The sequence below is a fragment of the Mustelus asterias genome, unplaced genomic scaffold (genome assembly GCF_964213995.1).
Source record: "Mustelus asterias unplaced genomic scaffold, sMusAst1.hap1.1 HAP1_SCAFFOLD_1429, whole genome shotgun sequence".
NCBI lineage: Eukaryota > Metazoa > Chordata > Chondrichthyes > Carcharhiniformes > Triakidae > Mustelus > Mustelus asterias.
Window position 1 is genome coordinate 15,001 of NW_027591374.1, and position 23,481 is coordinate 38,481.

At 52.2% G+C, this 23,481-nt stretch overlaps 2 protein-coding genes across 2 annotated transcripts in view; one reads left to right on the forward strand and one right to left on the reverse strand.

Annotated features, from left to right (window-relative positions):
• Positions 1 to 4,402, forward strand: part of LOC144488268 (uncharacterized) — a gene marked incomplete at its 5' end in the record, with an annotated part of 15,062 nt that extends 10,660 nt beyond the window's left edge. The window contains 2 exons of the mRNA XM_078206309.1: positions 1,568 to 1,678; positions 3,866 to 4,402. Coding sequence (XP_078062435.1) covers positions 1,568 to 1,678; positions 3,866 to 3,877 — 123 coding nt within the window. The remainder of the gene's footprint in view (positions 1 to 1,567; positions 1,679 to 3,865) is intronic.
• An 11,042-nt stretch (positions 4,403 to 15,444) lies between these two features.
• Positions 15,445 to 23,481, reverse strand: part of LOC144488269 (phospholipid scramblase 2-like) — a 37,930-nt gene continuing 29,893 nt past the window's right edge. Inside the window, exons 6-8 of the mRNA XM_078206311.1 lie at positions 19,268 to 19,429; positions 17,711 to 17,872; positions 15,445 to 15,691 (exon numbers count right to left, since the gene is read on the reverse strand). Coding sequence (XP_078062437.1) covers positions 15,632 to 15,691; positions 17,711 to 17,872; positions 19,268 to 19,429 — 384 coding nt within the window. The 3' untranslated portion in view covers positions 15,445 to 15,631. The remainder of the gene's footprint in view (positions 15,692 to 17,710; positions 17,873 to 19,267; positions 19,430 to 23,481) is intronic.

Genomic DNA, 23,481 nt, shown 5'->3' on the forward strand with positions numbered 1-23,481 from the left:
GGTGGTGAGTGCCTGGAACGCGCTGCCAGAGGAGGGGGTGGAAGCAGATGCAATAGCAACGTTTCAGAAGCATCATGGCGGATACTGAATGAGCAGGGAATAGAGGGATAGGGACCGTGCAGGGAATACAGGGAGATGAGAATGGGCAGGGAATAGAGGGATAGGGACCGTGCAGGGAATACAGGGAGATGAGAATGGGCAGGGAATAGAGGGATAGGGACCGTGCAGGGAATACAGGGAGATGAGAATGGGCAGGGAATAGAGGGATAGGGACCACACAGGGAATACAGGGATATGTGAATGGGCAGGGAATAGAGGGATAGGGACCACACAGGGAATACAGGGATATGTGAATGGGCAGGGAATAGAGGGATAGGGACCACACAGGGAATACAGGGATATGTGAATGGGCAGGGAATAGAGGGATAGGGACCACACAGGGAATACAGGGATATGTGAATGGGCAGGGAATAGAGGGATAGGGACCGCGCAGGGAATACAGGGATATGAGAATGGGCAGGGAATAGAGGGATGCGGACCCCGCAGGGAATACAGGGAGATGTGAATGGGCAGGGAATAGAGGGATAGGGACCGTGCAGGGAATACAGGGAGATGTGAATGGGCAGGGAATAGAGGGATAGGGACCACACAGGGAATACAGGGAGATGTGAATGGGCAGGGAATAGAGGGATACGGACCACACAGGGAATACAGGGAGATGTGAATGGGCAGGGAATAGAGGGATACGGACCACACAGGGAATACAGGGATATGAGAATGGGCAGGGAATAGAGGGATAGGGACCACACAGGGAATACAGGGATATGTGAATGGGCAGGGAACAGAGGGATACGGACCACACAGGGAATACAGGGATATGTGAATGGGCAGGGAATAGAGGGATAGGGACCACACAGGGAATACAGGGATGTGTGAATGGGCAGGGAATAGAGGGATAGGGACCACACAGGGAATACAGGGATATGTGAATGGGCAGGGAATAGAGGGATAGGGACCACACAGGGAATACAGGGATATGTGAATGGGCAGGGAATAGAGGGATAGGGACCGCGCAGGGAATACAGGGATATGTGAATGGGCAGGGAATAGAGGGATAGGGACCGCGCAGGGAATACAGGGAGATGTGAATGGGCAGGGAATAGAGGGATAGGGACCGCGCAGGGAATACAGGGATGTGTGAATGGGCAGGGAATAGAGGGATAGGGACCGTGCAGGGAATACAGGGAGATGTGAATGGGCAGGGAATAGAGGGATAGGGACCACACAGGGAATACAGGGATATGTGAATGGGCAGGGAATAGAGGGATACGGACCACACAGGGAATACAGGGATATGAGAATGGGCAGGGAATAGAGGGATACGGACCACAAAGAGGCAAAAGGCCTTTCGAAAGGCATCAGGTATGAGCGCAGGCTTGGTAGGCCGAAGCGCCTGTTCCCATGCCATACGGTTCTTTTGCCTGACAGTTGCCTCTAACGCCGTGCCAGCCCCGGCTAACCTTGCCTTCTCGCCCACCCCCTGCCCCCCCCCCCCCCCCACCCCCAGGTACAGCAGCTCTACAACATAAGTCAGAAGTCCCGAGAGGAATGTCAGCGCCTCCTGCAGGATTTCAGCTGGAACCTGGAGAATGCCAGCCAGTACGTCCTCAAGAGCAAGGTGGGTGTACGCTGCCAGGACGACGGGCACGGCGGGGCAGTGTGGGAGCGGCCCGTGTGGGGGGTCATTCTGGGGGCCGTGCCTCACTGCCAGGGCCTCGGGGAGAACGGGAGGGGGGTGGATAACACGGGGAGCGGGCGGTTTACCCCCCCCCCCCCCCCCACAACATGCCCGTTTCCAAATGTCATCCTCAGGCAAACAGTGGAAGGTAAGGGGAGACGGTGTAGAGGGAGCTTTACTCTGTATCTAACCCCGTGCTGTACCTGTCCTGGGAGTGTTTGATGGGGGACAGTGTAGAGGGAGCTTTACTCTGTATCTAACCCCGTGCTGTACGTGTTCTGGGAGTGTTTGATGGGGGACAGTGTAGAGGGAGCTTTACTCTGTATCTAACCCCGTGCTGTACCTGTCCTGGGAGTGTTTGATGGGGACAGTGTAGAGGGAGCTTTACTCTGTATCTAACCCCGTGCTGTACCTGTCCTGGGAGTGTTTGATGGGGACAGTGTAGAGGGAGCTTTACTCTGTATCTAACGCCGTGCTGTACCTGTCCTGGGAGTGTTTGATGGGGACAGTGTAGAGGGAGCTTTACGCTGTATCTAACCCCGTTCTGTACCTGTCCTGGGAGTGTTTGATGGGGGACAGTGTAGAGGGAGCTTTACTCTCTATCTAACCCCGTGCTGTACCTGTCCTGGGTGTGTTTGATGGGGACAGTGTGGAGGGAGCTTTACTCTGTATCTAACCCCGTGCTGTACGTGTTCTGGGAGTGTTTGATGGGGGACAGTGTAGAGGGAGCTTTACTCTGTATCTAACCCCGTGCTGTACCTGTCCTGGGAGTGTTTGATGGGGGACAGTGTAGGGGGAGCTTTACTCTGTATCTAACCTTGTGCTGTGCCTGTCCTGGGAGTGTTTGATGGGGGACAGTGTAGAGGGAGCTTTACTCTGTATCTAACCCCGTGCTGTACCTGTCCTGGGAGTGTTTGATGGGGACAGTGTAGAGGGAGCTTTACTCTGTATCTAACCCCGTGCTGTACCTGTCCTGGGAGTGTTTGATGGGGGACAGTGTAGAGGGAGCTTTACTCTGTATCTTACCCCGTGCTGTACCTGTCCTGGGAGTGTTTGATGGGGGACAGTGTAGAGGGAGCTTTACTCTGTATCTAACCCCGTGCTGTACCTGTCCTGGGAATGTTTGATGGGGACAGTGTAGAGGGAGCTTTACTCTGTATCTAACCCCGTGCTGTACCTGTCCTGGGAGTGTTTGATGGGGACAGTGTAGAGGGAGCTTTACTCTGTATCTAACCTCGTGCTGTACCTGTCCTGGGAGTGTTTGATGGGGACAGTGTAGAGGGAGCTTTACGCTGTATCTAACCCCGTGCTGTACCTGTCCTGGGAGTGTTTGATGGGGGACAGTGTAGAGGGAGCTTTACTCTCTATCTAACCCCGTGCTGTACCTGTCCTGGGTGTGTTTGATGGGGACAGTGTGGAGGGAGCTTTACTCTGTATCTAACCCCGTGCTGTACGTGTTCTGGGAGTGTTTGATGGGGGACAGTGTAGAGGGAGCTTTACTCTGTATCTAACCCCGTGCTGTACCTGTCCTGGGAGTGTTTGATGGGGGACAGTGTAGGGGGAGCTTTACTCTGTATCTAACCTTGTGCTGTGCCTGTCCTGGGAGTGTTTGATGGGGGACAGTGTAGAGGGAGCTTTACTCTGTATCTAACCCCGTGCTGTACCTGTCCTGGGAGTGTTTGATGGGGACAGTGTAGAGGGAGCTTTACTCTGTATCTAACCCCGTGCTGTACCTGTCCTGGGAGTGTTTGATGGGGGACAGTGTAGAGGGAGCTTTACTCTGTATCTTACCCCGTGCTGTACCTGTCCTGGGAGTGTTTGATGGGGGACAGTGTAGAGGGAGCTTTACTCTGTATCTAACCCCGTGCTGTACCTGTCCTGGGAATGTTTGATGGGGACAGTGTAGAGGGAGCTTTACTCTGTATCTAACCCCGTGCTGTACCTGTCCTGGGAGTGTTTGATGGGGACAGTGTAGAGGGAGCTTTACTCTGTATCTAACCCCGTGCTGTACCTGTCCTGGGAGTGTTTGATGGGGGACAGTGTAGGGGGAGCTTTGCTCTGTATCTGGATCTGTCAGTGATCGATACCCAGTGCATTTATCTGAATGAACGCCTTGTTTATCTGCAGTTGAAGTCCTGACCAAGGCATGAGGAGCAGAAGGAATCTTCATCCAGCGTTGCCATGGACACCGGAATTTGGGGGGCATATTATTGGATGCCCAGTTGACCCGAGTTGGACTCGAGATTCTAGAGTTCTGTGGTTACTCGAGGGACGTTTTCTGGAGTAAATCCTGTGTGCTAAAACTGGTGGGCTTCCGGACCATCATATGGCGTCGTTAGTGGATGACCTTTGACACCTCCGGGGGGGCAGGTGGGGTTGACATTGGTTCAGTAACCCCTCCCCTCCCCCCCCCCCCCCCCACTCTCCCACTCCCTCACCCTCTCTCCCCTGGCACCCACTCTGCCCAACTGTATGAGGGCGCCCTGTGCCCTGTGAGAAGATTGGACTCAGTTCCTGCCATCGGATGTCAATCCGGGAGTGAGGACGCTTTACTTTCCCAATGGATTTCGCTCCGGACGCACTCACCGTGTCGGGAACGCCGCGTTTCCGGGCAACGTGCCGAGAATTCTCATCTTCACCTTTCAATAAATCTCTCTCCAACCCAATCTCCACATTCTGATTGGACATTGCAGCACAGTGCAGGCCATTCGGCCCATCTGCTCCATACTGGTGTCACTCCTCCATACGCACCTTCTAACCCACCCCCGTATCCATCCATTCCCTTCTCCCGCCTGTGTTCATCCTGATTTCCCCCAACCGCCATCAATGTCCCAACACCATTTACCTCCCCACTCCCCCCGTGGGAGCGAGTCCCACATTCTCCCCCACTCCCCGTGGGAGTGAGTCCCACATTCTCCCCATTCCCCGTGGGAGCGAGTCCCACATTCTCCCCACTCCCTGTGGGAGTGAGTCCCACATTCTCCCCATTCCCCGTGGGAGCGAGTCCCACATTCTCCCCACTCCCTGTGGGAGTGAGTCCCACATTCTCCCCCACTCCCTGTGGGAGCGAGTCCCACATTCTCCCCACTCCCTGTGGGAGCGAGCCCCACATTCTCCCCCACTCCCCCCGTGGGAGCGACTCCCACATTCTCCCCCACTCCCCGTGGGAGTGAGTCCCACATTCTCCCCCACTCCCCGTGGGAGCGACTCCTACATTCTCCCCCACTCCCCCGTGGGAGCGAGTCCCACATTCTCCCCACTCCCCGTGGGAGCGAGTCCCACATTCTCCCCCACTCCCTGTGGGAGTGAGTCCCACATTCTCCCCACTCCCCGTGGGAGCGAGTCCCACATTCTCCCCCACTCCCCGTGGGAGCGAGTCCCACATTCTCCCCACTCCCCCCGTGGGAGCGACTCCCACATTCTCCCCCACTCCCCGTGGGAGCGAGTCCCACATTCTCCCCCACTCCCCATGGGAACAAGTCCCACATTCTCCCCACTCCCCGTGGGCGCAATGTCAAGGTTGGGGAGTGTCAAGGTGGGGCATTTCCAGCTGCTGCCCCTCTCCCTCTTGGGGGGCTGTCCTTAGCCTTGCGTCCCCCGGGAGGGTGTGCCCGCTCCCAGCAGGGTCTGGGCGCCAGGCAAACCTCCCTCCAGTCACCTTGTAAAGATCTCCCCTCTTGTCACGTCTTCTAGAGGGGGTTAAAGGTCACATCCCAATGTTGGGGGAGTTGGGGGGTTGGGGAGAGTGCGAGCGGGGGGCGGGGGAGCCACGCGAACGAGATGATAATGTGTCTAAACGAGAGATTCCCGTCTCCCATTATATCGACGGCGGGGGAGAGTTGGGGGACAGCCGCGTGGTGAGACCTCGCTCGTGGCAGCTTGCCCGATCTTTGCCCCCCCACTGACCGCTTGGTGTCCGAGTCGCATCCCAGTCCCGTGTGTCCGACTCGGAGACGTAGACCGATTGGCCTTCCTGAAGAAACTACAAAGGGTCGTGAATGTAGCCCAATCCATCACACAAACCAGCCTCCCATCCATTGACTCCGTCTACACTTCCCGCTGCCTCGGGGAAAAGCAGCCGGCATAATCAAGGACCCCCCACACACCCCGGACATTCTCTCTTCCACCTCCTTCCATCGGGAAAAAGATACAAAAGTCTGAGGTCACGTACCGACCAACTCAAGAACAGCTTCTTCCCTGCTGCCGTCAGACTTTTGAATGGACCTACCTCGCATTAAGTTGATCTTTCTCTACACCCTAGCTATGACTGTAACACTACATTCTGCACCCTCTCCTTTCCTTCTCCCCTATGTACTCTATGAACGGTATGCTTTGTCTGTATAGAGCGCAAGAAACAATACTTTTCACTGTATCCCAATACATGTGACAATAATAAATCAAATCAAATCCTTCTCCCCTATGTACTCTATGAACGGTATGTTTTGTGCAGCACTGCTGCCTGACAGTGGCAGGGACCTGGGTTCGATTCCCAGCTTGGGTCACTGTCTGTGCGGTGTCTGCACATTCTCCCTGTGTCTGCGTGGGTTTCCTCTGGGTGCGGGTTAGGTGGATTGGCCATGCTAAATTATCCCTTAGTGTCCAAAGATATGCAGGTTAGGTGGATTGGCCATGCTAAATTATCCCTTAGTGTCCAAAGATATGCAGGTTAGGTGGATTGGCCATGCTAAATTGTCTCCTAGTGACCAAAGATGTGCAGGTTAGGGGGATTGGCCGTGCTAAATTGTCCCCTAGTGACCAAAGATGTGCAGGTTAGGGGGATTGGCCGTGCTAAATTATCACTTAGTGTCCAAAGATATGCAGGTTAGGTGGATTGGCCATGCTAAATTGCCCCTTAGTGTCCAAAGATGTTCAGATTACGTGGATTGGCCATGCTAAATTGCCCCTTAGTGCCCAAAGACGTGCAGGTTAGGGGGATTGGCCATGCTAAATTGTCCCCTAGTGACCAAAGATGTGCAGGTTAGGTGGATTGGCCATGCTAAATTGCCCCTTGGTGTCCAAAGATGTGCGGGTTGAGTGTATTGGCCATGCTAAATTGTCCCTTAGTGTCCAAAGATGTGCAGGTTAGGTGGATTGGCCATGCTAAATTGTCCCTTAGTGTCCAAAGATGTGTAGGTTAGGTGGATTGGCCATGCTAAATTGCCTCTTAGTGTCCAAAGATGTTCAGATTACGTGGATTGGCCATGCTAAATTGTCCCTTAGTGTCCAAAGATGTCAGATTAGGTGGATTGGCCATGCTAAATTGTCCCTTCGTGTCCAAAGATGTGCAGGTTAGGTGGATTGGCCATGCTAAGTTGCCCCTTAGTGCCCAAAGATGTGCAGGTTCGGTGGATTGGCCATGCTAAATTGCCCCTTAGTGTCCAAAGATGTGCAGGTTAGGTGGATTGGCCGTGCTAAATTGCCCCTTAGTGTCCAAAGATGTGCAGGTTAAGGTGACTAGAGGGTAGATTCAAGGGGTTACAACGTTAGGTTCTGGGTGAGATGTTCTGTCAGAGAGTTGATGCAGACTTGAAAAAGATACCAAAGTCTGAGGCCACGCACCAACCGACTGAAGAGCAGCTTCGGGCTTTCGGCGCTGCTGCTTCACCGGGTGAGTGGAGGGGTGGGTTCAGGACCGCAGCATATATCGACAAATTGCAATTGTGTCTTTGTCTGTACATGCCGTGTTTGTGGGACCACCTCGCCGGCCGCCTGGTGGTGGGGAGGGCGGCGCTCGTGATTCCAGGCGGACCCGTTGGACTTTGGCCTGGTGTTGTGAGACTTCTGAGTACGAGATAGGCTTTGGCAGATAATGTAAAGGAGAATCCAAAGAGATTCTATCAGGATATTCAGAGCAAAAGAGTAACTCGGGAGAGAATAGGGCCCCTTAAGTACCAACAAAGTCATCGATATGAGGAGCCACAGGCAATGGGTTAGATGCTAAATGAAAGTTTCTCGTCAGTATTTACTGTGGAGAAAGATATGGAAGCTAGGGAACTCGGGGAAATAAATAATGATGTCTTGAAAAGCACCCACATTACAGAAGAGGAGGTACATGGGGTCCTAAAATCCCTGGGACCTGATCAAGTGTATCCCAGGACACCATGGGAAGCTCAGGAAGAAATTGCGGGGCCCCCTCCTAGCGGAGATATTTGTACCATCAGCAGTTGTGCCTTTGTTTAAGAATGTGCAGGGAAACGCCTGGGAACTACAGCCAAATGTCTGTGGTGGGCAAGTTGTCAGAAGGTGGTCTGATAAGATACAAAGATAAGTGGAAAAGTGAATCGTGTGGAGGACGGAGAAGATCTGCAGAGAGATTTGGACAGGCTGAGTGAGTGGGCGAGGATATGGCAAATGGAGTATAACGTTGAGAAATGCGAGGTTATACACTTTGGAGGAAATAATAACAAATGGGATTACTATCTCAATGGAAACAAATTAAAACATGCTACCGTGCAAAGGGACCTGGGGGTCCTTGTGCATGAGACGCAAAAGCCCAGTCTGCAGGTACAACAGGTGATCAAGAAGGCAAATGGGATGTTGGCCTATATTGCGAGGGGGGATAGAATATAAAAGCAGGGATGTCTTGATGCACCTGTACAGGGCATTGGTGAGGCCGCAGCTGGAATACTGTGTGCAGTATTGGTCCCCTTATATGAGGAAGGATATATTGGCATTGGAGGGAGTGCAGAGAAGGTTCACCAGGTTGATACCGGAGATGAGGGGTTTGGATTATGAGGAGAGGCTGAGGAGATTGGGTTTGTACTCGTTGGAGTTTAGAAGGATGAGGGGGGATCTTATGGAGACTTATAAGATAATGCGGGGGCTGGATAGGGTGGAGGCGGAGAGATTCTTTCCACTTAGTAAGGAAGTTAAAACTAGAGGACACAGCCTCAAAATAAAGGGGGGTCGGTTTAAGACAGAGTTGAGGAGGAACTTCTTCTCCCAGAGGGTGGTGAATCTCTGGAATTCTCTGCCCACTGAGGTGGTGGAGGCTACCTCGCTGAATATGTTTAAAGCGCGGATGGATGGATTCCTGATCGGTAAGGGAATTAAGGGTTATGGGGATCAGGCGGGTAAGTGGTACTGATCCACGTCAGATCAGCCATGATCTTATTGAATGGCGGGGCAGGCTCGAGGGGCTAGATGGCCTACTCCTGCTCCTATTTCTTATGTTCTTATGTTCTGAGAGACAGGATCTACAGACATTTAGAGAGGCAAGAACTGATTAGGGACAGTCAGCATGGCTTTGTGAGTGGAAAATCATGTCTCATGAATTTAATAGAGTATTTTGAAGGGGTGGCCAGGAGAATAGATGAGGGCAGTGCAGTGGATGTTGTCGACATGGACTTTAGCAAGGCCTTATACAAGGTACCGCATGTTAGACTTGTCAGTAAGATTAGAGGTTCATCAAATCATGAGGGAGACAGATAAGGTGAATAGTCAAGATTTTTTTCCCAGGGTAGGGGAGTCCAAAGCGAGAGGGCACAGGTTTAAGATGAGAGGGGAAAGGTTTTAAAGGGTCCCGGGGGGCAGATTCTTCACACACAGAGGGTGGTGTGTGTCTGGACTGAGCTGCCAGAGAGGGTGGTGGAGGCGGGTACAATTCCAAAGTTTGGGAGGCATTTGGACAGGTCCATGGATGGGAAAGTTTGAGAGGGACAGGGGCCAAATGCAGGCAAGTGGAAAGAACATAGAACATAGAAAGCCACAGCACAAACAGGCCCTTCGGCCCACAAGTTGCGCCGATCATATCCCTACCTCTAGGCCTATCTATAGCCCTCAATCCCATTAAATCCCATGTACTCATCCAGAAGTCTCTTAAAAGACCCCAACGAGTTTGCCTCCACCACCACCGACGTCAGCCGATTCCACTCACCCACCACCCTCTGAGTGAAAAACTTACCCCTGACATCTCCTCTGTACCTACCCCCCAGCACCTTAAACCTGTGTCCTCTCGTAGCAACCATTTCAGCCCTTGGAAATAGCCTCTGAGAGTCTACCCTATCCAGACCTCTCAACATCTTGTAAACCTCTATCAGGTCACCTCTCATCCTTCGTCTCTCCAGGGAGAAGAGACCAAGCTCCCTCAACCTATCCTCATAAGGCATGCCCCCCAATCCAGGCAACATCCTTGTAAATCTCCTCTGCACCCTTTCAATGGCTTCAACATCTTTCCTGTAATGAGGTGACCAGAACTGCGCGCAGTACTCCAAGTGGGGTCTAACCAGGGTCCTATAAAGCTGCAGCATTATCTCCCGACTCCTAAACTCAATCCCTCGATTAATGAAGGCTAGTACGCCGTACGCCTTCTTGACCGCATCCTCCACCTGCGAGGCCGATTTAAGAGTCCTATGGACCCGGACCCCAAGGTCCTTCTGATCCTCTACACTGCTAAGAATGGTACCCTTCATATTATACTGCTGCTTCATCCCATTGGATCTGCCAAAATGGATCACCACACACTTATCCGGGTTGAAGTCCATCTGCCACTTCTCCGCCCAGTCTTGCATTCTATCTATGTCTCGCTGCAACTTCTGACATCCCTCCAAACTATCCACAACACCACCTACCTTGCTGTCGTCAGCAAACTTACCAACCCATCCCTCCACTTCCTCATCCAGGTCATTTATGAAAATGACAAACAGCAAGGGTCCCAGAACAGATCCCTGGGGCACTCCACTGGTCACTGACCTCCATGCAGAGAAAGACCCCTCCACAGCCACTCTCTGCCTTCTGCAGGCAAGCCAGTTCTGGATCCACAAGGCAACAGCCCCTTGGATCCCATGCCCTCTCACTTTCTCAAGAAGTCTTGCATGGGGGACCTTATCGAACGTCTTGCTGAAGTCCATATAGACCACATCCACCGCTCTTCCTTCGTCAATGTGTTTGGTCACATTTTCAAAGAACTCAACCAGGCTCATAAGGCACGACCTGCCCTTGACAAAGCCGTGCTGACTACTTTTGATCATACTAAACTTCTCTAGATGATCATAAATCCTGTCTCTCAGGATCCTCTCCATCAACTTACCAACCACTGAGGTTAGACTCACCGGTCGGTAATTTCCCGGGCTGTCCCTGTTCCCTTTCTTGAATATAGGGACCACATCTGCAATCCTCCAATCCTCCGGAACCTCTCCCGTCTCCATCGACGATGCAAAGATCATCGCCAAAGGCTCCGCAATCTCCTCCCTCGCCTCCCACAGTAACCTGGGGTACATCCCATCCGGTCCCGGCGACTTACCAACCTTGATGCCATTCAATAGTTCCAACACATCCTCTTTCTTTATGTCCACATGCTCGATCCTTTCTGTCCACCGCAAACCAGCAGTACAACCACCCAGATCCCTTTCCACCGTGAATACCGAGGTAAAGTATTCATTAAGCACCTCCGCCATTTCTAACGGTTCCGCACAAACTTTTCCCCCTTCACCTTTTAAGGGTCCTATGCCTTCACATCTCATCCTTTTACTCTTGACATATGAAAGAGTTCAGTTCAGGAAACTTCAGCTGTGAGGAGAGGTTGGAGAAACTTGGTTTGTTCTCACTGGAGCGACGGAGGTTGAGGGGGGCGACCTGATAGAAGTCTACAAGATTAAGAGGGGCATGGACAGAGTGGATAGTCAGAAGCTTTTTCCCCAGGGTGGAAGAGTCAATTACTCGGGGGCACAGGTTTAAGGTGCGAGGGGGCAAGGTTTAAAGGAGATGTACGAGGCAAGTTTTTTCACACAGAGGGTGGTGGGTGCCTGGAACTCGCTGCCGGGGGAGGGAGTGGAAGCGGATACGATAGTGACTTTTAAGGGGCGTCTGGACAAAAACATGAATAGGATGGGAATAGAGGGATACGGTCCCCGGAAGGGTAGGGGGTTTTAGTTCGGTCGGGGGGCAGCATGGTCGGTGCAGGCTTGGAGGGGCCAAAGGGCCTGTTCCTGTGCTGTAATTTTCTTTGTTCTTTGTTCCCTGCTCTGAATGGACCGACCTCGCATTAAGTTGATCTGTCTCCGCACCCTAGCTATGACTGTAACACTACATTCTGCACCCTCTCCTTTCCTTCTCCCCTATGTACTCTATGAACGGTATGCTTTGTCTGTATAGCGCGCAAGAAACAATACTTTTCACTGTGTCCCAGTACATGTGACAATAATAAGTCAAATCAAATCAAATGATATTCCATTCTGGAGGCAAAATTGGAACAGGCAATTGGGAACAGTGCGAAAGGTAAGCATTCTGCTGGTCATTTATTAGATATTGACGGGGGTGAGGGGTGCCGTGTGGCGGTTCAAAAGTCTGTTTGGAAACACAGTCCGTCTTCCCTTCAAAGCAACGTGGAATCTTCGGGTTTTCCCATAGAAGGCGGGGCTTCCTGAGGACGGACAGGTGGGGTGACCAATGGATGGAAGTGTATGGAGGCGAGTGGGGAGGGGGGTTGGAGGTCAGAGGTCAAGGGTTTGAGGGTGGACGGCGATGTGGGCGAACCTCCAAGGAATGGGTGCGCCCAGAGTTGGCAACACCCACCCCCGCCCCCCTCCTCCCCGCCCAAGAAGTCCTGCTGGTCACCTCACGGCGGATTTCCCTCACGCCGTTCCGGAACTTTCCGCTCAGCGATTTGGACGGGCATCGCAGCAGCAGCAGCCCGAGTCATGTCCAATACCGCTCGTTGTCCTTCCGTAGAGTTTGGGAGCCGTCGTCCAAGGTTGGCGGGGGGAGGCGGGAATGTAGAGTCCAGGTTTTTCCCAGGAAAAGGACATTGAATCCCTTGTAAACTTTGGCGTCCGGGAATATCTTTGGCTTCGCGAGCGCAGTCGCACAAACGGTTCCTCGACGGCACATCCCTCGTCCCGGAGCTTTGACGGAGTCGATTTAGGCCTCGAAGCCTGTTAGGCCCGGCCAGGGAGAGTGGTGGCTGATGGGACATCCCAACCCCAGGGTGTGTGAGCCAATCTCCCTCAGGAGGTGTGGGGCCGGGAGATCCGATCGGATCGGAGTTGAGAAGCAGCGACACATTCCGGAGTCTCACAGAGATTCCCAGTGTCCTCTGACGGGCCGTAGGATCTCCGCTTCTCTTGGTTTCCGTGGTCCTGTTCCCTGAACCTTCCCCCCGCCGTCCTACAACCCCCCACATTCTCTCACCCTCTTCCCTTTGCCGTAACACACCATTTTCTCACTCTCTTCCCTCCATCCTCTTTCTCTTTCCCTCCATCCCACATTCTCTCCCTCTCCCCCACGCTCCCTCCTCCCTTCCCTCTCTCTCCCTCTCTCTCTCTCCATCCCCACTCTCCCTTCTCCCTTCCCTCTCTCCCTCTCTCTCTCTCTCCATCCCCAACTCTCCCTCCTCTCTTCACTCTCTCTCTCCATCCTCCATTCTCTCCCTCTCCCCTTCCCTTCTTTCTCTCTCTCTCTCCATCCCACATTCTCTCCCACTCTCCCTCCTCTCTTCTCTCCCTCTCTCCCTTCTTTCTCTCTCTCTCCATCCCCTATTCTCTCCCTCTCCCCCTCGTTTCTTTCTCTCTCTCTCCATCCCCAATTCTCTCCCTCTCCCCCACTCTCCCTCCTCCCTTCCCTCTCTCCTTCTCCCCATCCCACATTCTCTCCCTCATCCCCTCCTTTCTTTCTCTCTCTCCTTCTCTCTCTCTATCCTACGTTCTCTTCCTCTCTCCCACTCTCCATCCTCCCTTCCCTCTCTCTCTCTCTTCATCCCACATTCTCTCCCTCTTACCCCCCCTTCTTTTTCTCTCTCCTTCGCTCACTCCATCCCACATTCTCTCCCTCTCCCCCACGCTCCCTCCTCCCCTCCCTTCTTTCTCTCTCTCTATCCCAAGTTCTCTCCCTCTCCCCCATGTTTCCTCCTCCCTTCCCTCCCTCTCTCTCTCTCTCTCCCTCTAGTCCACATTTTTTCCTTCTTCTCTGCTCTACCTTTCCCCTCGCTCGCCCTGACTGCGTACTTTCCACTTTCTCTCCTTTTCCGTTCCCTCTCCCTCTCTCCCTCACCAGCAGTAATCAATCTCTCCTGCGTCTTACTCTGCTGTCCCACCTTGCAAATGTTCAGCATTCTCAGTTTCGTCCAAAAACAACAAGGAATTTTCAATCCTTACCTTGCTGAATCAACTCTGTACAGTTACACAGTGAGTGATCCTTACCCTGCTGAATAAACCCTGCACAGTTACACAGTGAGTGATCCTTACCCTGCTGAATAACTCTGCACAGTTACACAGTGAGTGATCCTTACCCTGCTGGATTAACAGTAACTCTGTACAGTTACACAGTGAGTGATCCTTACCCTGCTGAATTAACAGTAACTCTGTACGGTTACGCAGTGAGTGATCCTTACCCTGCTGAATAACTCTGCATAGTTACACAGTGAGTGATGCTTACCCTGCTGAATAAACTCTGTAAGAAGTTTAACAACACCAGGTTAAAGTCCAACAGGTTTATTTGGTAGCAAAAGCCACACAAGCTTTCGGAGCTCTAAGCCCCTTCTTCAGGTGAGTGGGAATTCTGTTCACAAACAGAGCTTATAAAGACACAGACTCAATTTACATGAATAATGGTTGGAATGCGAATACTTACAACGAATCAAGTCTTTAAGAAACAAAACAATGTGAACAGAATTCCCACTCACCTGAATGTCTTTATAAGCTCTGTTTGTGGACAGAATTCCCACTCACCTGAAGAAGGGGCTTAGAGCTCCGAAAGCTTGTGTGGCTTTTGCTACCAAATAAACCTGTTGGACTTTAACCTGGTGTTGTTAAACTTCTTACTGTGTTTACCCCAGTCCAACACCGGCATCTCCACATACCGAATAAACTCTGCACAGTTACACAACGAGTGATCCTTACCCTGCTGAATAAACTCTGCACAGTTACACAGTGAGTGATCCTTACCCTGCTGAATTAACAGTAACTCTGTCCAGTTACACAGTGAGTGATCCTTACCCTGCTGAATAAACTCTGTATAGTTACACAGTGAGTGATCCTTACCCTGCTGAATAAACTCTGTACAGTTACACAGTGAGTGATCCTTACCCTGCTGAATAAACTCTGTACGGTTACACAGTGAGTGATCCTTACCCTGCTGAATAACTCTGCACAGTTACACAGTGAGTGATCCTTACCCTGCTGAATAACTCTGCACAGTTACACAGTGAGTGATCCTTACCCTGCTGAGTTAACAGTAACTCTGCACAGTTACACAGTGAGTGATCCTTACCCTGCTGAATAACTCTGCATAGTTACACAGCGAGGGATCCTTACCCTGCTGAATAAACCCTGCACAGTTACACAGTGAGTGATCCTTACCCTGCTGAATAAACTCTGTACAGTTACACAGTGAGTGATCCTTACCCTGCTGAATAAACTCTGTACAGTTACACAGTGAGTGATCCTTACCCTGCTGAATAAACTCTGTCCAGTTACACAGTGAGTGATCCTGACCCTCAGGGAGAGGTTGGCGGGGTCGCTGGAGGGTGAGGCAACCTTTCAGGGCAGACCTTAGCACCACTGATGGGAATGTCTGCGTCGTGGGGGGATGCGGACTGCAGTCAGAGGGCGGGTTCCAGAACATTCTGGGGTTTGGTTCGTAACAAAGGACGGGGCGGATTGGTGCCGCGAGGGAGCGTGCCCCCCCTGATTCGGATTTCCCTCTCTTCCCCCCCACCAGCCCCCACCACACCGCACCCCCGGCGGCAAAAACATCCGGCCCTCCGCCCCCACACAGCCCCACCCCTGTCATCCAGGGTGAATTCAGTCCGAGGAGGACTCTTGTGTAAACTGGGGCGTGGGGCGGTGGGACCCAGTCTCCTAAACGCTTCCAGTCCTTCAGCGCCAAGGGCATCGGAATCTCCGTCAAAGGCCACAACGTCATGGTCATCCTCTCCGGTCAGGGGTGGGCAGTGCCAGGTTAATGCCACACCCCGTCGCGCTGCTGACGGCTTTTTCCTCTTTCGAAGAACATAAAATCCTGTGGGGGTGCGGGGTGGGGTGGGGGTGGGGGTGGGGGTGGGGAGGTGGGGGGGAAGAGGGGGAAGGAAGGAAAAAAAAAATGGCGTCAAATATTCGCACCTGTTAGTCTCAACCGCACAGACTCAACAGATCGAGAAAAGGAGCAACAATCTGTGCTGCGCGGGAAGAGAGTGCGGATCGGCTGGCGAGCAGGAACCTGATTGGTCGGGCCGCTGTCTTGGAAAGTGCACCAGGGGACAGTTAACTGCCAAGCGTTCTGCAGCACAGTGTTAGCGCTGCATCTCCCCACAGCGTCAGGGACCCGGGTTCAATGCCCGGTGGCACGGTGGGTTAGCACTGCTGCCTCGCAGCGCCAGGGACCCGGGTTCGATTCCCGGCTCGGGTCACTGTCTGTGTGGAGTCTGCACGTTCTCCCCGTGTCTGCGTGGGTTTCCTCCGGGTGCTCCGGTTTCCTCCCACAGTCCGAAAGACGTGCTGGTTAGGGTGCATTGGCCGTGCTAAATTCTCCCTCAGTGTTACCCAAACAGGCGCCGGAGTGTGGCGACTAGGGGATTTTCACAGTAACTTCATTGCGGTGTTAATGTAAGCCGACTTGTGACACTAATAAATAAACATTTAAAACAAATTGGTTCAACACAAGTGAGGCTCAGAGAATACCCACAGTGCAGGAGGAGGCCATTCGGCCCATCGAGTCTGCACAACCTACTATCCCACCCAGGCCCTATCCCCATAACCGCATGCATTTAACCCAGCTAGTCCCCCTGACACTAAGGGCCAATGTAGCATGGACAGTCCACCTGACCCGCACCTCTTCAGACTGGGAGGAAACCGGAGCACCCGGAGGAAACCCACGCAGACATGGGGAGAACGTGCAAACACCACACAGACAGTGACCAAACCGGGAATCGAACCCGGGTCCGTGGCGCTGAGAGGCACCAATGCTAACCCACTGTGTCACCGTGCAAGTCAAGGGATCAATGGAGGGGATAAAAAGAAAGTCTGACAGTGAGGGGGATATCAGAGAGTGTTACAGTGAGGGGGTGTGGGGTATATCAGAGAGTGTTACAGTGAGGGGGTGTGGGGTATATCAGAGAGTGTTACAGTGAGGGGGTGTTGGGTATATCAGAGAGTGTTACAGTGAGGGGGTGTGGGGTATATCAGAGAGTGTTACAGTGAGGGGGTGTGGGGGATATCAGAGAGCGTTACAGTGAGGGGGGTGTGGGGTATATCAGAGAGTGTTACAGTGAGGGGGTGTGGGGTATATCAGAGAGTGTTACAGTGAGGGGGTGTGGGGTATATCAGAGAGTGTTACAGTGAGGGGGTGTGGGGTATATCAGAGAGTGTTACAGTGAGGGGGTGTGAGGTATATCAGAGAGTGTTACAGTGAGGGGGTGTGGGGTATATCAGAGAGTGTTACAGTGAGGGGGTGTGGGGTATATCAGAGAGTGTTACAGTAAGGGGGTGTGAGGTATATCAGAGAGTGTTACAGTGAGGGGGTGTGGGGTATATCAGAGAGTGTTACAGTGAGGGGGTGTGGGGTATATCAGAGAGTGTTACAGTGAGGGGGTGTGGGGTATATCAGAGAGTGTTACAGTGAGGGGGTGTGGGGTATATCAGAGAGTGTTACAGTGAGGGGGTGTGGGGTATATCAGAGAGTGTTACAGTGAGGGGGTGTGGGGTATATCAGAGAGTGTTACAGTGAGGGGGTGGGGGGTATATCAGAGAGTGTTACAGTGACGGGGGTGTGGGGTATATCAGAGAGTGTTACAGTGAGGGGGTGTGGGGTATATCAGAGAGTGTTACAGTGAGGGGGTGTGGGGTATATCAGAGAGTGTTACAGTGAGGGGGTGTGGGGTATATCAGAGAGTGTTACAGTGAGGGGGTGGGGGGTATATCAGAGAGTGTTACAGTGAGGGGGTGTGGGGTATATCAGAGAGTGTTACAGTGAGGGGGTGGGGGGTATATCAGTGTGTTGGGGGTCTGGACGAGTTGAGGGATCCTGGGCGAAGTTACTTACGATGAGGAAACAGGCTCCGATCAGACAGGCTTTGACATTCACGTCCAGATCCACTGGGAACTGCACGCCAAAGTTGTCAGCATCGGTCAAAATCTCCTTGGCAATTCCACTCCACTGCTTACTGATCCGTCCAATACTCCGCGACTCGTTCGGGGGTTTCACCTATAACACAGACGCACACAGTTATATACCCCACACCCCCTCACTGTAACTCTCTCTGATATACCCCACACCCCCTCACTGTAACACTCTCTGATATACCCCACACCCCCTCACTGTAACACTCTCTGATATACCCCACACCCCCTCACTGTAACACTCTCTGATATACCCCACACCCCCTCACTGTAACTCTCTCTGATATACCCCACACCCCCTCACTGTAACACTCTCTGATATACCCCCCACCCCCTCACTGTAACTCTCTCTGATATACCCCACACCCGCTCACTGTAACACTCTCTGATATACCCCACACCCCCTCACTGTAACTCTCTCTGATATACCCCACACCCCCTCACTGTAACACTCTCTGATATACCCCACACCCCCTCACTGTGACACTCTCTGATATACCGCTCACCCCCTCACTGTAACACTCTCTGATATACCCCACACCCCCTCACTGTAACTCTCTCTGATATACCCCACACCCCCTCACTGTAACACTCTCTGATATACCCCACACCCCCTCACTGTAACACTCTCTGATATACCCCACACCCCTTCACTGTAACACTCTCTGATATACCCCACACCCGCTCACTGTAACACTCTCTGATATACCCCACACCCCCTCACTGTAACACTCTCTGATATACCCCACACCCCCTCACTGTAACTCTCTCTGATATACCCCACACCCGCTCACTGTAACTCTCTCTGATATACCCCACACCCGCTCACTGTAACACTCTCTGATATACCCCACACCCCCTCACTGTAACACTCTCTGATATACCCCACACCCCCTCACTGTAACACTCTCTGATATACCCCACACTCCCTCACTGTAACACTCTCTGATATACCCCACACCCCCTCACTGTAACACTCTCTGATATACCCCACACCCCCTCACTGTAACTCTCTCTGATACATCCCACACCCCCTCACTGTAACACTCTCTGATATACCCCACACCCCCTCACTGTAACACTCTCTGATATACCCCACACCCCCTCACTGTAACACACTCTGATATACCCCACACCCCCCTCACTGTAACACTCTGATATACCCCACACCCCCTCACTGTAACACTCTCTGATATACCCCACACCCCCTCACTGTAACACTCTCTGATATACCCCACACCCCCTCACTGTAACACTCTCTGATATACCCCACACTCCTCACTGTAACACACTCTGATATACCCCACACCCCCTCACTGTAACACTCGCTGATATACCCCACACCCCCTCACTGTAACACTCTCTGATATACCCCACATCCTTTCTCCTCTTCCCCTCCAGTGCTGCCCCCTCCTCTCCAATCACCCCATCCTCGTCCCCCACCCCCTGCCAAGCCCCCCCCCCCCCCCCCGAGACTCACCTCAAAGTTGATGTCCCCGCAGCAGTTGCAGGCAAAACAGGGCCCCACTATCCTCAACACGGTGTCCCTCTCCACACTCTGGACGGAGAACTTGGGCAGGCAGGGATGCCAGGTCTGCTTGATGTATCCGATGGTGTTCCCGGGTGGTGACTGCACTTCCATCTGCAGGGACAGAGGCAAACGGTGAGCCGGTGAGCGACGCCTGGGCAGCCTGGCTCTCGTCCGGCGTGGCAAACCCTTCCTCAGGATCACGGGTCGGGAGGGACAGGTCGCCCTCTGTTTTGGACATCCCTGTGCTGCTTAGTTCAATCTCTGTTGTGACGCCCCACCCAGTTGAATGACCCATTTGCCCCCCCTTTCCCCCCAACCCCACAACCGTACAAGATCATAGAATCCTACAGGATTGTCTTCGGCCGATTGAGTCTGCATTGACCACAATCCCAGCCGTGCCCTCTCCCCGCAGCCCGATGTATTTACCCTGCTAATGCCCGCTATGGCCATGTGGCCTACTGTCCTCCTTCTCCAACGATGACTGTGCGGCCAAAATCCCTCCAACTCGATTTTCAAGTTTGCTGACGACACCACCGTAGTGGGTCGGATCTCAAACCACGACGAGACAGAGTACAGGAATGAGATAGAGAATCTGGTGAACTGGTGCGGCAACAATAATCTCTCCCTCAATGTCAACAAAACGAAGGACATTGTCATCGACTTCAGGAAGCGTAAAGGAGAACATGCCCCTGTCTACATCAACGGGGACGAAGTAGAAAGGGTCGAGAGCTTCAAGTTTTTAGGTGTCCAGATCACCAACAACCTGTCCTGGTCCCCCCCACGCCGACACTATAGTTAAGAAAGCCCCACCAACACCTCTACTTTCTCAGAAGACTAAGGACATTTGGCATGTCAGCTACGACTCTCACCAACTTTTACAGATGTACCATAGAAAGCATTCTTTCTGGTTGTATCACAGCTTGGTCTGGGCTCCTGCTCTGCCCAAGACCGCAATGAACTACAAAGGGTCGTGAATGTAGCCCAATCCATCACGCAAACCAGCCTCCCATCCATCGACTCTGTCTATGCTTCCCGCTGCCTCGGGAAAAGCAGCCAGCATAAGAAATAGGAGCAGGAGTAGGCCATCTGGCCCTTCGAGCCTGCCCCGCCATTCAACAAGATCATGGCTGATCTGAAGCGAATCAGTTCCACTTACCCACCTGCTCCCCATATCCCCTAATTCCCTTATCGATCAGAAAACTATCTACCCGTGATTTAAACCTACACATTTTTGGACACTAAGGGGCATAATCAAGGACCCCACACACCCCGGACATTCTCTCTTCCACCTTCTTCCATCGGGAAAAAGATACAAAAGTCTGAGGTCACGTACCAACCGACTCAAGAACAGCTTCTTCCCTGCTGCTGTCAGACTTTTGAATGGACCTACCTCGCATTAAGTTGATCTTTCTCTGCACCCTAGCTATGACTGTAACACTACATTCTGCACTCTCTCCTTTCCTTCTCTATGAACGGTATGCTTTGTCTGTATAGAGCGCAAGAAACAATACATGTGACAATAATAAATCAAATCAAACACACTCGGAGAGAATTTAATATGGCCAATCCACCGAACCCGCACACCTTTGGACACTAAGGGGCAATTTAGCATGGTCAATCAACCTAACCTACACATCTTTGGACACTAAGGGGCAATTTAGCATGGCCAATCCACCTAACCTGCACATCTTTGGACACTAAGGGACAATTTAGCATGGCCAATCCACCTAACCCGCACATCTTTGGACACTAAGGGGCAATTTAGCATGGCCAATCCACCGAACCCGCACACCTTTGGACACTAAGGGGCAATTTAGCATGGTCAATCAACCTAACCTACACATCTTTGGACACTAAGGGGCAATTTAGCATGGCCAATCCACCTAACCTGCACATCTTTGGACACTAAGGGACAATTTAGCATGGCCAATCCACCTAACCCGCACATCTTTGGACACTAAGGGGCAATTTAGCATGGCCAATCCACCTAACCTACACATCTTTGGACACTAAGGGACAATTTAGCATGGCCAATCCACCTAACCTGCACATCTTTGGACACTAAGGGGCAATTTAGCATGGTCAATCAACCTAACCTACACATCTTTGGACACGAAGGGACAATTTAGCATGGCCAATCCACCTAACCCGCACATCTTTGGACACTAAGGGGCAATTTAGCATGGCCAATCCACCTAACCCACACATCTTTGGACACTAAGGGGCAATTTAGCATGGCCAATCCACCTAACCTGTACATCTTTGGACACTAAGGGGCAATTTAGCATGGCCAATCCACCTAACCTGCACATCTTTGGACACTAAGGGGCAATTTAGCATGGCCAATCTGATTAAATTTCTCCTGTCAAGGAAAAGGTACAACAGTCTGAGGTCACGTTCCAAACCAGTTGCCAGATGGGGCCTACACAGAGTGGCACTCTGAGGCAGCAGTGCTATCCACTGTGCCACCCCGAAAGGTTTCTGAGGGTAGTTTGGACAATTTTAACTGGTTTGCCCTTTGTTTTGCAGGTTCTCTGGCTCCCAGCCTGACTCAGGGTGTGACAGTGACTCTTTTTGCTTGCCAATGCTGAGTAAGGAGTTCTCTCCAGCTGGAAACAAGCTGAGGCCTACTTGGTGATGCTTCTGACGAAAGCATGATTTCCCCCTCAGGAATGTCCGAGGTGTGTCTCAATTAGCTCAGCCTGTGCAGGGAAACCCGGCGGTGAGTTTAACACCCACTCAGTTCCGAGGTTGAGGCATGCAGTGTTGTTTGGGGGGTGGGGAGTTGACAGGATGAGTCACACTCTGTGTAGGCCCCACCTGGCAACCGGCTTGGAAAGAGCGTGATTCAGGGCAGCTTGCCTGGAAATTCCACTTTTCTGTTTGTCCGAAAGGAGAAGGCAAGAGAAAAAAAAATCAAGCCATGGCTTGGCTGCGGCCTAGTGGAGACTGGCTCCTGTCACAAGGTCATGGGCACAAGCAGGTAAAATTGCCCCGCAGTAGTCGCGGGGGGGGGGGCATTATGTCTATCTTTCTATCTCTGTCCCTCTCTCTATCTTAGTCTCTGTTTCTCTCCATGTCTCTCTATCCAAAGATGTGCAGGTTAGGTGGATTGGCCGTGCTAAATTGCCCCTTCGTGTCCAAAGATGTGCAGGTTAGATGGATTGGCCATGCTAAATTGCCCCTTAGTGTCCAAAGATGTGTAGGTTAGGTGGATTGACCATGCTAATTAGCCCCTTAGTGTCCAAAGATGTGCAGGTTAGGCCTCTTTTAGGGCAAGATCATAGAAATCATAGAAACCCTACAGTGCAGAAACAGGCCATTCGGCCCATCAAGTCTGCACTGACTACAATCCCACCTAGGCCCTACTCCCATATCCCTACACATTTACCCGCTAACCCACGCATCTCAGGACACGAAGGGGCAATTTTATCACGGCCAATCAACCTAACCCGCACATCTTTGGACTGTGGGAGGAAACCGGAGCACCCGGAGGAAACCCACGCAGACACGAGGAGAATGTGCAAACTCCACACAGACAGTGACCCAAGCCGGGAATCGAACCAGGTCCCTGGAGCTGTGATGCAGCAGTGCTAACCCACTGCAGGTTAGGTGGATTGGCCATGCTAAATTGCCCCTTAGTGTCCAAAGATGTGCCGGTTAGGTGGATTGGCCATGCTAAATTGCCCCTTAGTGTCCAAAGATGTGTAGGTTAGGTGGATTGACCATGCTAATTAGCCCCTTAGTGTCCAAAGATGTGCAGGTTAGGCCTCTTTTAGGGCAAGATCATAGAAATCATAGAAACCCTACAGTGCAGAAACAGGCCATTCGGCCCATCAAGTCTGCACTGACTACAATCCCACCTAGGCCCTACTCCCATATCCCTACACATTTACCCGCTAACCCACGCATCTCAGGACACGAAGGGGCAATTTTATCACGGCCAATCAACCTAACCCGCACATCTTTGGACTGTGGGAGGAAACCGGAGCACCCGGAGGAAACCCACGCAGACACGAGGAGAATGTGCAAACTCCACACAGACAGTGACCCAAGCCGGGAATCGAACCAGGTCCCTGGAGCAGTGATGCAGCAGTGCTAACCCACTGCAGGTTAGGTGGATTGGCCATGCTAAATTGCCCCTTAGTGTCCAAAGATGTGCC